General features: G+C 41.2%; 1 protein-coding gene across 10 annotated transcripts; it reads left to right on the plus strand.

Annotated features, from left to right (window-relative positions):
* Positions 1-360: 360 nt before the first annotated feature.
* LOC112931318 (uncharacterized) lies at positions 361-14,236 on the plus strand. 10 transcript variants are annotated; one of them, XM_072754461.1, is made up of 8 exons: positions 470-520; positions 1,347-1,464; positions 3,274-3,346; positions 3,790-3,851; positions 5,081-5,168; positions 5,876-6,002; positions 6,818-6,940; positions 11,686-14,236. In XM_072754461.1, the coding sequence occupies exons 6-8, from the start codon at positions 5,969-5,971 to the stop codon at positions 13,812-13,814; spliced, it is 2,286 nt and encodes a 761-aa protein (XP_072610562.1). In that variant the 5' UTR covers positions 470-520; positions 1,347-1,464; positions 3,274-3,346; positions 3,790-3,851; positions 5,081-5,168; positions 5,876-5,968; the 3' UTR covers positions 13,815-14,236. The 10 variants fall into 10 exon arrangements, with proteins under 10 accessions (XP_072610547.1, XP_072610562.1, XP_072610517.1 ...); XM_072754456.1 differs by having other exon boundaries at positions 503-700; XM_072754452.1 differs by having other exon boundaries at positions 517-781.
* Positions 14,237-14,591: the final 355 nt, after the last annotated feature.

Genomic DNA, 14,591 nt, shown 5'->3' on the forward strand with positions numbered 1-14,591 from the left:
TTTTTAATATCTAAAAAGTGTCTGAAACTGCAAAATAAAGACTATCATTTTATCCCTTCTTTGTCTAGTAGTAGTGGATACAATTTTATTTTGTAAAGAATCACGTGATCTGCTTGTTACAAACTTATTTTATTCTAAGACTGACTATTCAAGTATCAGCTAAGTATGTTTTGTCAATTGGGAAAAAAAAACTCAACTTCACTGGCGCCAGAGAACTACTTTATGCCTGCAAAATAAGAAACCATAACGCGGATTCTGCAAGTTGCAGTCCTCAAACTACCAAAGGGGAGATTTGCTAGAGAGTGGGGAAGGAGGTGGCTTACGGGGGCGGACATAGTTCTCCCTCCTCTTGGGCGCTCTGGGAACTGTAGTCCTCAACTCTGTCGGGAACCAAGGATCCGCTGCAGCGCTTGTTCCCGTTGGGGGCGTCTTGGGACATGTAGTTCCGGGGCGCCGCGGAGTCGGAGGCACTTCCGCCCCGGAAAAGCAAGACGGCCGCCATGTTTTCGGAAGTCCGGAGGTGAGTCAGGCTTGCACCCCACCCCCGACGCCTCGGAGCCCTCCCGGCCTGAGCGTGGGACTAGTCGCTACCTCGCCGGCCGTCTTAGAATGGAGAAGTCGCGGCCGCCGGCGAAGGCTGAGACACGGAGGGCAGACGCTCTCCTCCCCCACTTACCAAGCGGCGCTGCTACTCGCCTCGGTACACTATCTGGCGACTTGTTCTTTGCGCTCCTCTGTCTTCCTCCGTCAAGGAGCGAGCGAGCGGGAAAACACTGGGGAGGTTTGTGATTCGCAGGAAACGGGGCGATACGTGTTCAGAGCTTAGAACGGTGGCGGCACGGGTAGCGGGGTGGCTCTTGCTATTGGGAACGCGAGTTCTGTCGCCCGCGCCCGTTGGCCTGGAAGCCCCAGCGGAGGGAGGGAGGGAGGCAGGGAGGCCGGGGCTCTGGGAGCAACGACTCGGCCCCGCTGTCGTCCTCCCGGACGCTGAGTTCTTCCCGAGCTTTATCCACCTCTCCCGAGGGCCCGAGGACCCCGCGCTCGCGCCTGGCCGTGGCCGCGGGGCCCCTTTCCTCACCGACCCCGACTCCGGAAAGGAGAGGAAGGACGGACCCCCTGGCTGCTCCACCCGCCGCCCCGGGTGCCTCCCAGCCGGAGTACTTTCTTGGTCTGTCATCTTCCGTTTTCAGTTCATTGGGTTTCCTTCCCTGAGTAAATTACCGCTGGGAAAATGTTGCAAGTGTTTGTTGCACCAATCTACGGGATGTTTGATCTCCTTGTTAACATGTGTCAGTGTGTGTATTTTAAATATACTTTTTAAAAAAATATATTAATTTATTCATCAGAGACACAGAGGGAGAAGCGGGCTCCCTCCGGGGAACCTCATGCGAGCGAGACTCCATCCCTGGACCCCGGGATCACACCCTGAGCCAAAGGCAGACACTCAACTGCTGAACCACCCAGGTGCCCTATACGTATTTATTTTTAAATCGATCGCGTTGTATATTTCTTTTGCTCTCCTTTCTTCAGTTTTGTTTCTTTTTGTTTGCTCTCAACTGGTTTGGAATAAAAAACGGTTGTCTGTCTCAGATACTAAATTTAATCAGCGTGTGTTCTCATTCTGAGAAACGTAGAGTCTTAACATACTTGATATCTGATGATGGCCCCTCACAACCACCACCTTTTTTAAACTGGAGGGCAAGAGGGCACCTGGGTGGCTTAGTCCGTTAGGGCACCTGCCTTCGGCACAGGTCATGATCTCAGGATCCTGGGATCCAGCCCCTAGTCAGGCTCCCTGCTCAGTGAGGAGTCGGCTTCTCCCTTTGACCCACTCCCCTGCTGGTGCTCTCTCTCTCTTTTTTTTTTTTTTTGCTCTTTCAAATGAATAAATTTAAAAATCTTTTAAAAAATAAGCTGGAGGGCAGGTTTTAAGTCTACATTTTGTTATAACCACTCTCCAAATTGGTCCTATCATTCTTAGCCTTTTTTTTTCTTTTAATTACAAAGACATGCCCAAGATATTTACAGGTGTTTACTTACCATTGCTTCTTTCCAGGTTCATATAGTTGTGATTGTCCTTCATCTTTGTTCAGCTGAAATGTCCTTTTCTTCCCTCCTGTCACTAATCTCTCGATTGAGCTTAGAATTCAAGTTTGACAATTATTTTTTTTTCTTCCTCTTGGAGATAGCATTCTCCATACTCTTTCCTGATTCTGTGAATCTAATAGTCATTTCTATTAGTAAACTATATTTTCTTTCTGGGAGCTTTAAGGATTTTTGTTGTATTTAGGTCTTCTTAGCTATTTAGAGTTTTTCTTTGCATTCCTGCGTTTCAGCATGATTTTCTTAGGATGTATTTATTTATTTATTTATTTTTACTTTAAAAAGATTTTATTTATTTATTCATGATAGACATAGAGAGAGAGAGGCAGAGACACAGGCAGAGGGAGAAGCAGGCTCCACGCAGGGAGCCCGACGCGGGACTCGATCCTGGGACTTCAGGATCACGCCCTGGGCCAAAGGCTGGTGCTAAACCGCTGAGCCACCCAGGGATCCCCTAGGATGTATTTATTTTTAAAATATTTTAGAAGTGAAGTGAGGCAGGGGAGAGGGAGAGAAAGAATGTTAAGCATGCTCTATGCCCAGTGCACAGCCCACGGTGGGGCTGGATCTCATGACCTTGAGATCACGACCTGAGCCAAAATCAAGAGTGGAATGCTTAACTGACTTGAGCCATCCAGGCATCCCAGGAGTGTATTTATTTTTATTTACACTGTTCAGAACTGGTGTATATGAACTTAGCAATTATCTTTTGAATTAAGATTTCTCTGACATTTCTTCTGTTCTCTTTTCCTCATATTCCTTCTATTGGACAAATATTGGAGCCTCTCAATCTATCTTCTGTCTTGATACTTACTTTGTATCTTTTTTTTTTTTTAATCTCCATGTTCATAGGATAAAAGGCTTTTTACCAATAATTGTTTTTGACTTCATGAAGTAAATTGGAAATGATGCTAATAACAGTGTGGATAAAATGTTATTAGCTGAGCAACAAATTCTTAAGAAATTTATTAATGTATGTACTTATTTATTTTTAGATAAGTAAGAAGGAATTTTAAGTCAGAATTAGGATTTTCAGAGAATAAAGATGATTTTCGTAAGAGAGCATTAATACATTTAGTCCAGATATCTTTCAGGTCTTTTTTGCTATTGATGGAAAAGACATCTGCAGATAAGAGTTTATGATGCAGACTATCATCTGCTTTTTTGCAGCTGCAAGAAAAAGGGACTCCTGGTTCTTTGAACTTTCCATCCACTCATTTAATCCGTGGAACAACCTTATGAGGTGGGTATGATTTGCAATTCTTATATTCATGTGCAGATGACCTCAGTGAGGCACGGAGAGTTTTTTTTTTTAACACCGCCAATGTAATATAGATGGTAAGTATCATTTCTAGGATTTAAACCTAGGTTCTTGGCTGTAGAACCCACTTAAAAAAAAAATCTACATGTTAACAATGCCATTCATTTTCTATCATCCTCAGGATGAGAAATTCTTATAGTAGGGATACTGCATTTGGTTGTACAGTGAACTGTACAGTTGTTCACTGTCCAATGGCCCCAGGCTGACAGACTTAGTAGTTGCAATCTGCTCCATGCTCTGCTTACCGTGCTATATGTGGCTACATCTGCCTGGAAGTAGGAGAGCTATTGTATAATTTCTGCAAAGATCAACATGGGCTTGTGGCAGCCCTGGCCTGCATCTCATGGCTTCTTTGTCCTTCCCAGTTATGCCTCCTCAGGACTCTGACCTTCCCCAGAAGGAGCAGGAGAAAATGACCAAGTTTCAGGTAAGGCATTCTTTTCTGTCTCCTCAGATATGATTTAATTTCTAAAAAATTAGGCACATCTTTTTCCTCTTCCTTGGAAAAGTTAGTGGAAAACAGATTTTGAGTACATGTTGTATGCCAGGCTATGTGTGTGCACGTGTGTTTTGTTTTATGTTTATTATGTCACAAAACAATCTTTTTTTTCCCCCACAAAACAATCTTTGAAAAAATAATACAAATTTGAAATAGACCAGAAAAATTTACACTTACAACTTGGCTTTCAAACCGCCTCTTTTCAATTTCCCATATGATTTTTTCACTTGCATTCTTAACTCTGTAATATTGGAATTGGCAGGATATATAGTTGAACCTCAAATAATGCAGGGGTTATTTGACCTCCTCCTCCACAGTTAAAAATCCATGTAGAACTTTGACTCCTTAGAGACTTGACCTTAGCCTACTATTGATCAGAAGCCTTACCAAGAACATAAACAGTTGATTAACACAAATTTTGTATGTTCTACATATCCTATGTTGTGTCTTATAAAAAAGTAAACTAGAAAAGGGAAACTATTATTAAGAAAATAATAAGAGGGATCCCTGGGTGGCACAGCGGTTTGGCGCCTGCCTTTGGCCCAGGGCGTGATCCTGGAGACCCAGGATCGAATCCCACGTTGGGCTCCTGGTGCATGGAGCCTGCTTCTCCCTCTGCCTATGTCTCTGCCTCTCTCTCTCTCTCTCTCTCTCTCTGTGTGTGTGACTATCAAAAATAAATAAATAAAAATTAAAAAAAAATAAGAGAGGATACATTTATAGTACTGTAAAAAACCAATGGGCGCCTTGGTGGCTCATCAGTTAAGTGTCTGTCTTTGGCATAGGTCATGATCCCAGGGTCCTGGGATCAAGTCCTGCATTAGATTCCCTTCTCAGTGAAGAGTCTGCTTCTCCCTCTGCTCCTCCCCACTGCCTGTGTACTCTCTCTCTCAAATAAATAAATAAAATCTTTTTTAAAAACAATCTTCATATAAGGTAGACCCATGCCATTCGAATCCTTGTTGTTCAAAGGTCATCTGTGTTTATATACATTAGAGAAAGGCTTAATAGCTCTTATTAAGATAGATGAGGAAAAATCAAGTTGGAATATGAGTAAAATGAAATATCAAAGCAAACTTATGATGAAAATAATGATCATTAATAAGTAAATGTGTGCAAATGTTAACAAAGGCTTTCTATTTATTTATTTCACTTAGATTTCCGAAAATTTTTTTAAAAAGGAGTTATGTCCTGTTTTGCCAGAGTCTAGAGATTCAGGAACACTTGTACTCTCTTGCATGAAAGGTGAATTGGGAAAACCTTTTGAGAGGGAAATCTGCCATTGTGCTTAGAAAATTTTGGAAGTGTTTATTCTATGACCTTATAGTTGCTACTTTTAGCCAAGGTCTCTATAAAAGGATCTTTGCAGTGTTGATTACAATTAAAAATCTATAACTAATTATACATGATTTGGATTGATTAAAGATAAATCATGATTTCTAAGGAATGTAGTATTCTGTGGTTGCAAAATGGAATGAAACACTCTAACAATAATAATTGTTTGGATTTATTGAGCAATTTGCTCACATACCAGGCACCATTCTATACTTATCTAATGTTTTCAAATACCTTGTGGTTTAGACATCATTAAAGAGAAGAGAAAATTGAGATAGTGGGAAGTTAAGGAATTTCCCCAGGGTCCTGGAATTAAAACTTTGAAATTTGACCTCATTGCCTTCACCAGCTGTGAATGCTGCAGGTGGATACAACATGTACATTGAAACAACAGAAGAGCTGTGTGTCTGTCCTGGAGGGCTACTGAAGGCCTGTGAATATTGCAAACATTAAAAACTGACAGAATCCAAGCTTTGTTGGGTGGTTGGAAGGGGACATTGATGGGGGACAACTGCTGGGCTAAAATCTGCCTGGGTTCCCTTCTAGGTTGAAAACAATTTTTTGGTAATCCTCTTTGGAGATCATGGGATTGAGGTTGTGTGTGTTTGATGTTGTAGGAGGTAGTGACGTTCAAGGACGTGGCTGTGGTCTTTACCATAGAGGAGCTGGGGCTGCTAGACTCCACCCAGAGGAAGCTGTACCGAGATGTGATGGTGGAGAATTTCAAGAACTTGGTCTCAGTTGGTGAGAACAGGAGCCCTATGACACCCCCTTGAGAGTCGGTGTCCTTAGTTGTTAAAAGCTTTGGACCTTTTGAATTGGTTCCCTAACCCTGAAGACACAAGTTTTTCTAATCCCTGGGACTGCAATCTTGGTCTTTCTGCTCAGGCAAAATTCTGTTCAGGGGTGATTTTTCCCCCAGGTGACATTTGGCAATGTCTGGAGACAGTTTGGATTGTTACAAGTTGGGGGGGGGGGGGTTGCCACTGGCACCTTGTGGCTACCAATGCTGCTAAACCTCCTACAATGCACAGTATAACCCCCATGACAAAGAATTAGTTGGTCTAAAATATGAGTAGTGCCTCAGTTGAGAAATCCTGTTTAAATTAATTATAAGTGGGAAACATAAATTATAAATGGGCTTCTATACTGTGTCTTTTAAATACTTTTTAAAATTTTGGTCATGACCCACTGGTGCATGATGGAATTAATTTAGTATCTTGTGCTGGCATTTTTTTTTTTTTAATGAAATAGGATAAAATGAAATGATAGAAACTATTAGAGTTCCTTATCAAGACCTGCTCACATTGTAGCAAAACTGACTATTTGCAGTAAGTGCTGTGAGAGTGTGGGAAATAGGATGAGAACAGACATTGGCTAAATCTAATTTATCTCTATCTAGACATGACCTAGGTCATGACCTAAATTTATTTATTACAGTTCATGATCAGAAAAGTCCCTAAAATATCACTTTAGAGATTCTGAGGATTGTAGAACTTGGACAGAAATACACTTTAGCTGTGTGTTTACCTTAAAAATGTATATCTACCTTTTCATAGGACGTCTTCCCTTCAAGCCAGATATGGTATCCCAGTTGGAGGCAGAAGAAAAGCTTTGGATGATGGAAAGAGAAACCCAAAGAAATGGGTATTCCAGTGAGGACCACGTGACTGTTCCTTCAGGTACCAGCTAATCTGCTTCTCACCACGTCCATGATTACCACCCTTGTCCAAGTACTATCCTCTCTTTCCTGGACTGTTACAGCAGCTGGTTGGTCTCCCTGCCTCCTCCCTTGCATTCCTGTTGTCTGTTGTCCACATGGTACCAGAGTGATTCTTTAGAAAGCAAGTGAAGTCATGCCATTCCCATGCTGAAAACCCTCCAAAGACTTCCCATTTCACTCAGAGTCCTCCCAGTGGCCTGCAAGACCCTACCCAATCTGAATTCCTCACCAGGTTCACCTTTGATCAACCTTGGTTTTATCCTGGTTCAGATCATTCCTTGCATCCTGGATCCCCTGGAGTGTTCTCCCTGCTGTTTCAGGGCCTTTGACTAGCTGCCCCTCTGCCTGGGCATAGAATCCGCAGCCACTCTCTTATTAAATAAGGTCTTTGCTCGGATTTCATCTGTCTGCATCAGCTAGGTCTTCTGTGTCTGCCATTTAAGACATCATCCTCTCCCCGTTCTCCATTCCCTTACCTTGCCTTAATTTGTGTCTAAGTACTGATCAGCTCCTGACCTACTAACACATTTTTATTTACTTGTTCACCATCTGTCTTTCCATGAAGTAGGAATCTTGGCAGTTTCATTTGTTGTGTCTACTCAAAGCCTCAGATGGTACTTCTGCATAGGAGGTGATCCTGTGCACTTGTTAAATGAATAGGTTATTTAAATAGTTACTGTCCTTGTAGAAGTGAACTGTGATACCACTCTTTTCCGAATGGGAGGAATGCCTGGTCCATGTCCCAAGCCTGCTGATTTCCTTCCCACCTCGCCTTTCACTGCCCCCCTCCTTTCTCCTGCCCGCCCTCTCTTCATTTTTTTACCTCACTTCTCCATGTCCTTTCCTTTCTCTTGAAATTTATATATTTCTCAGTTCTACCATTTTGAAATTAAAAATTCAATATTCCCAGAGCAAGCAAATTTGTGTCTCTCCTTTCTGCTTGAAAGATGAAGTGGAGAAGCTTGTCTGCAAATGTGATAAAATAGGTGATGAGTTCTGTGAGTAATTGATGGATGTGCCCCTTCTTTTCTCCTTTCCCTATTTATGTCACTTCATTTTTGATATGTTCAAGATGTTAGATACTTCACTGGTTCTTACTAAGTCTCACTAAGTGCAGATTTAACCAGGAATGATGACCCTAGTAATTACTGTCATTTCTCAGTTTTGCACAATAGAGTAGGAGAAAAGCCACAAGCCTAGGTGAGCTCACAGGGAGAAGAAGAAGAAGGCCCAAGCACTGGGCCCTGGGTCCTTCCTACAGTAAGAGGTCAGGGAGAGGAGGAAGATCTCTCTTTTAATCAGTCTTGTAGCATTTTCTGCCACCTTTTCTCAAAGTTGTTTTTTTTTTTTAAGATTTTATTTATTTATTCATGAGAGACAGAGGCAGAGACATAGGTAAAGGAGAGGCAAGCTCCCTGCAGGGAGCCTAATGCAGGACTTGATCCCAGGACCACAGGATCATGACCTGGGCTAAAGGCAGATGCTCAACCACTTAGTCACCCAGGTGCCTCTCTCAAAGGTTTTTGATGTCTTCAACATCAGCATGATGCCACACATTCAAAAATTGTCCTAAAACGTTCTTTGTAGGTCACAAGAGGCCAAATTAAAGGGCTTATCTTTTGTAAAGATTCTTAAAACAAAAAGCTTACAGACACTAAAGACCAGCAGACATCACATCTCTATTATTCCTAGAGATGGCTGATAGATTTAGAGCACACTAGTGTGACCAGCGGATTGTTCTGGAACGTTGTCTTCCGATGAATGTCTAATGTCTCATTTCTAAGACATCTTTGAATATGTAAATATTTATACTGATTAACCTTAGAAGATAAAAGCTGTTCACAGTGGAATGCTGTGAACTAATTAAACTATCAGAAATTACTGATGCCCGTATGCCAGGCATTTCAGCTCATCAGCTCTCCTGAAACAAGCTCAGGTTGAATATTTAAAGTGGAAACTGCCTCGTTCATACAGCCAGCTTTGCAATTAACCACCCTCGCCTCTCTCTAACGCCTAAATAATCATAAAACCTATATATGGTGGTTGTTTAGTGGTTTCAAATTGAACATATCCAAGCATCAAAAGTCACTGATGTAGTTGTGGAGATGAGGAGGGTCCTTGTTAGGAAATAAAATTACAGACTTTCTAAAGTTTTCCGGTGCAGTTTGCATCCTAGTGGTATTAACTAGCTGATAAGAAGCTTTTTACATGCTGTAGTGAGTTCTGATACCAAACAACCTGAAGTTGGCTTCACCAAACACCGATTTCCCAGGTTAAGGGCATAGTCCTCCACAAGAGTGCCCACCAAGACTCCAGACACCAGCTGGGCTTTCCAGGGCCACCGTCACTTCTAACCCAATTGGCATTCACTAGAATGACAGAATTCGGGAAAGCTCTACACTTAAAATTATAATTGTATTATAGCAAAAAGAAAACAAATTTGCTAGGGCACCTGGGTGGCTTAGTGATTGAGTGTCTGCCTTTGGCTCAGGTCGTGATCCCCAGGGTCCTGGGATCAAGTCCTGCACCAGGTTCCCTGCTTCTCCCTTTGCCTGTGTCTCAGCCTCTCTCTCTGTGTCTCTCATGAATAAGTAAATAAAATCTTAAAATATATATATATATATATATATATATATATATATATATATATATATAAATTTGCCATTTTTTTGGTATGTTTTTTTATTGGACTGCGATTTGCCAACATGTATAATACCCAGTGCTCATCCATCAAGTGCCCCACTCAGTGCCCATCACCCAGTCACCCTGTCCTACCTCCCATCTCCCCTTCCACTACCCCTTGTTCGTTTTCCAGAGTCTCTCATGTTCTGTCACCCTCTCTGATATTTCCCACTCATTTTCTCTCCTTTCCCTTTTAATCCTTTTCACTATTTTTTAATATTCCCTGTATGAATGAAACATAGAATGTTTGTTCTTCTCCGATTGACTTACTTTTTTTTTTTTTTTTTAAGATTTTAGTTTTAAGTAGTCTCTATATCCATGTGGGGCTCCAACTCAACCCCATGATCAAAAGTCACATGCTCTACTGACTGAGCCAGCCGGGTATCCCAAAAAGAATACAAATCAGAACCAACAAAAGGGAAAGATGCATAGAGTGGGCCTGGTTGCCTCCCATCTCCCTCTCAGGAACCTTAATTTAATGAAATCTAAAGTCCTTTTTGCCATGTACATATTCATGGGTTCCAGGGATTAGGGCATGGACATCTTTAGGGGGCCATTTGACTAGCCTACCATACCTAGAAATGTGTACACACCTATTGAGACCTTTTCAGCTTATATTATTAGAATGTAACTTTACATTTAAGGAAATTAATTATTAAGGACTTGGTACTGCCTCCCTCCCTAACATTTTAAGCCAGTGGCTTCCATTTATTTTTAGCCATGATCCTCAATCAAATATTTTATATCTTGACCCAGCATGAATATAATATATGTGTGTATGTGTGTGTCTATAGCTAAAACAAGCATTTCATATAGTGGTGTCCTTACTGCTTGTGATATACTTCTCATATTCTTACTCTAGTTCTATCTTCTCTTTTCTTTTTTCTTTTCTTTCTTTTCTTTTTCCTTTCCTTCCCTTTCCCTTTCCCTCTTTCCCTTTATTCTTTCACTTGTCCAATTTGTGAAATTGGTTTCATAGTTCATTAATGCATCTCAACAATTTGAAAAATTCTATTAGAGATAATGAAGAAAACAAAACACATGTTTTCTTTGTGACTGTTTAATTCTAGTGGGTCTAAAAAGATAAGAACTAGTTAGGAAGTATGCAGTAAGTCAAGTAGTATGTGCTGTAGGGAAAAGTAAAGCAGGTAAGCCAAATGTAGAGACTCAAAGGTGTATGGGAGTGGGGAGGAATTATTTTATATCAGGTGGTAAGGAAGGCATTTTAGTGGGGACCTAGAGGGAATGAACGAAAAAGCAAGCTGTGCAACTTTCTGGGAGAAAGCCTTCCACACCAGCTTAACTGCCCTCTTCCTTTTCAGGGTTGCCCTTAAGAGTCTCCACTGTGCTCTGTTTCTTGCCTTCTTCCAGGTCCTTTCTTGGTCATACAAGATTAGTTTTCCCTTTTCCATTTCTTTTTAGAGCCCTGAATGACTAGCAGGTTTAGAACAATGAGTGTTAGTATTCCACTCACTTCCCAAATTTACTCTTGGAAGATAATTCCTGCCAGGACCTAAAATATCATTTAATGCCTACAATCTGAGCTTTTATAGGCTACCTGGGTAGAATCCCTCTTGTCAGAAGCCTACTGAGGAACAGGTTAGTAGGCTTTTAATGGATGTTATTGTAAGATGGAGTGTGGATTGTCTCTGTGGCCTACAGTCATTTGATTTTAAACTTACAACTCTCAAACCATCAAATTTATGGTTCTAAATGGGTCACACTTATACTTAGTAGATAATAGTCTGTTGGCCCCATTCTTTGCTTCTACTTCCATAGAAAAACATAAGAGGATAAATGATACTATACAGACATGACCCCCCATCCCCCAAACCCCACTCTGTTCTTTGCTTCCACTAGTATGGAAAAACATAAAAGGATAAATAATATTGTACTGACATAACCCACCCCCCCTGACCCTCAGACATGAGGCTTTATGCTATGGCTTAGATGTGAAACCCTGATATTTCTGTACCTAAGCATTTACTTGTCTTCATTTCTGAATATTGCTTTTTCTTACAGGCAGCAAGAATCAAAATGAGATGGAGACACTTCGAAAAGTTGCATTAAAATTCCTTTCAAATGAAGAACTCTCCTGCTGGCAAATCTGGAAACAAGTGGCAAGTAATTTAACCAGGTGTCTTCAGAGAAAGCGCTCCCAGTTACAACAAGGCGATTCTATTCAGGTTTCTGAAAATGAAAATAGTGTAATGAATCATAAAGGAAATGGCTCCGCTTACACTGCAAATCAAGAGTTGTCCGTTTCAAGAACCCAGGACTCTTCTGGGAATACATACTTTCACGAGTCACAGAATCCGAGTAGAGGTCAGCAAGTTAATACGAAAAATAACCAGCATATATCTGAAGCCTTTATGAAGAAATCACCACTTAATGATCATATTAACATTGACACAGAACAGAAACCTTACATTTTCAACAAATGTGGCAAAAGCATTAGTGATAGCTTTAATCAGCGTATACCTCCAAGACCAGAATTTCATCCATGTCGTGAGTGTGGAAAGGGTGTCAATTATAGCTCGGTGCTTCTACTTCATCAGAATGTTCACACAAGAGAGAAATGCTCTAGTCAGAGCTCACATTTGCAGACGCATCAGAGAATTCGCCCAAGAGAGAAACTCAGTAAGTACCATGAATCTGGTGATTGCTTCAAGAAGAGCACTTCTCATCCTCATCAATCTCACCATACAGGAGAGAAGTCCTATAGATGTGACAGTTGTGGCAAGGGATTCAGTAGCAGCACAGGACTTATCATTCATTACAGGACTCACACTGGAGAGAAACCTTATAAATGTGAGGAGTGTGGTAAATGCTTCAGTCAAAGTTCAAATTTTCAGTGCCATCAGAGAGTCCACACTGAAGAAAAACCATATAAATGTGAAGAGTGTGGTAAGGGCTTCGGTTGGAGTGTTAATCTCCGTGTTCATCAGAGGGTTCACAGGGGTGAGAAACCCTATAAATGTGAAGAGTGTGGTAAGGGCTTCACCCAGGCTGCACATTATCACATACATCAGAGGGTACACACTGGGGAGAAACCTTACAAATGTGATGTCTGTGGTAAGGGCTTTAGTCACAATTCGCCATTAATATGCCATCGGAGAGTCCACACTGGAGAGAAACCGTACAAATGTGAGGCATGTGGGAAAGGGTTTACCCGTAATACAGATCTTCATATCCACTTCCGAGTTCACACAGGAGAGAAACCCTACAAGTGTAAGGAGTGTGGGAAGGGCTTCAGTCAGGCTTCTAATCTTCAGGTCCATCAGAATGTCCACACTGGGGAGAAGCGATTCAAATGTGAAACGTGTGGGAAGGGCTTCAGTCAGTCATCAAAGCTTCAAACCCATCAGAGAGTCCACACTGGAGAGAAGCCATACAAATGTGATGTGTGTGGTAAGGACTTCAGTTATAGTTCAAATCTTAAGCTGCACCAAGTAATTCACACTGGAGAAAAACCATATAAATGTGAGGAGTGCGGGAAGGGTTTCAGCTGGCGATCAAATCTTCATGCTCATCAGAGAGTCCACTCTGGAGAGAAACCCTATAAATGTGAGGAATGTGATAAGAGCTTCAGTCAGGCTATAGATTTTCGGGTACATCAGAGAGTCCACACTGGAGAGAAACCATACAAATGTGATGTATGTGGTAAGGGCTTTAGTCAGTCCTCTGGTCTTCAGTCCCATCAGAGAGTCCACACTGGGGAGAAACCCTACAAATGTGATGTCTGTGGAAAGGGTTTCAGATATAGTTCACAATTTATATACCATCAGAGAGGCCACACTGGAGAAAAACCTTATAAATGTGAGGAGTGTGGGAAAGGCTTTGGAAGGAGCTTGAACCTTCGTCATCATCAGAGGGTCCACACAGGAGAGAAACCCCATAGATGTGAGGAATGTGGTAAGGCCTTCAGTCTCCCCTCAAATCTTAGGGTCCATTTGAGTGTTCACATTAGGGAAAAACTATTTAAGTGTGAAGAGTGTGGTAAGGGCTTCAGTCACAGTTTACGTCTTCAAGCCCATCAGAGAGTCCACACTGGAGAAAAACCATACAAATGTGATATATGTGGTAAGGACTTCAATCACCATTCACGTCTTAAATACCATCAGAAAGTCCACACTGGCAGGAATCGTTAAAAGTGAAGAATGTTAATGCTTCAGTCAGGATGCACATCATCATGTGTTTGGAGAGTCCATGCTGGTAATAAACAATCAGGTATTGAGAGTGGAAAGGGATTCCTCAGCTCTTTCTAACATCCATTAAAATGATAACATGGGACCATAATAACAGGAATAGAACTGAAATTCGGGAGGAATGGCTTGCAACTCTCTTGCCAAGATCCAAGTGATATAAATGGTCTTTAAAACTGAACATATGCCTAAAGATAATGTGTGAAAAGGATATTTGCCAAATACTAGCTAGTTTGGGGGGGCGGTCAGGGAGGCTTTTGGATAATTTTCCCTTTAATTTACATTTTATACTTATTTATAGTAACTTATTTTTACTAGAGCTATCAAGCTGTGAAAAATGAATAAAATTACTGACTAAGGTTTCCTGACCAAGAACTCATGATTGCTTTATTTCATATGGTATATTAGATTACAATTAAGGAATAGAACCCCAGTGATGAATCTTTGATCTTCAGAAGTAAATTTGTATCTGCTGCAGATGTATATAAAAGAATGGTCATTGCCTCGTTGTTTACAATAGCAAACAATTGGATTGCCAAAGTATTTTATGATTCAATTCAGTGGAACGCTAGCTAGACATCAAATAGGAGAAGGTAAATTTGTAGTTAAGGATGTTGGAAGGTGTCCAGAATATATTAACCTGAAAAAAACCAAGCATGGGATTTTTGTGTAATCACATGAATAGGTACTTGTAGTTCTTGCTAAATAAGATTTTGCTTCCTA

This window comes from Vulpes vulpes, chromosome 1 (assembly GCF_048418805.1).
Source record: "Vulpes vulpes isolate BD-2025 chromosome 1, VulVul3, whole genome shotgun sequence".
In the NCBI taxonomy this organism is placed as follows: domain Eukaryota; kingdom Metazoa; phylum Chordata; class Mammalia; order Carnivora; family Canidae; genus Vulpes; species Vulpes vulpes.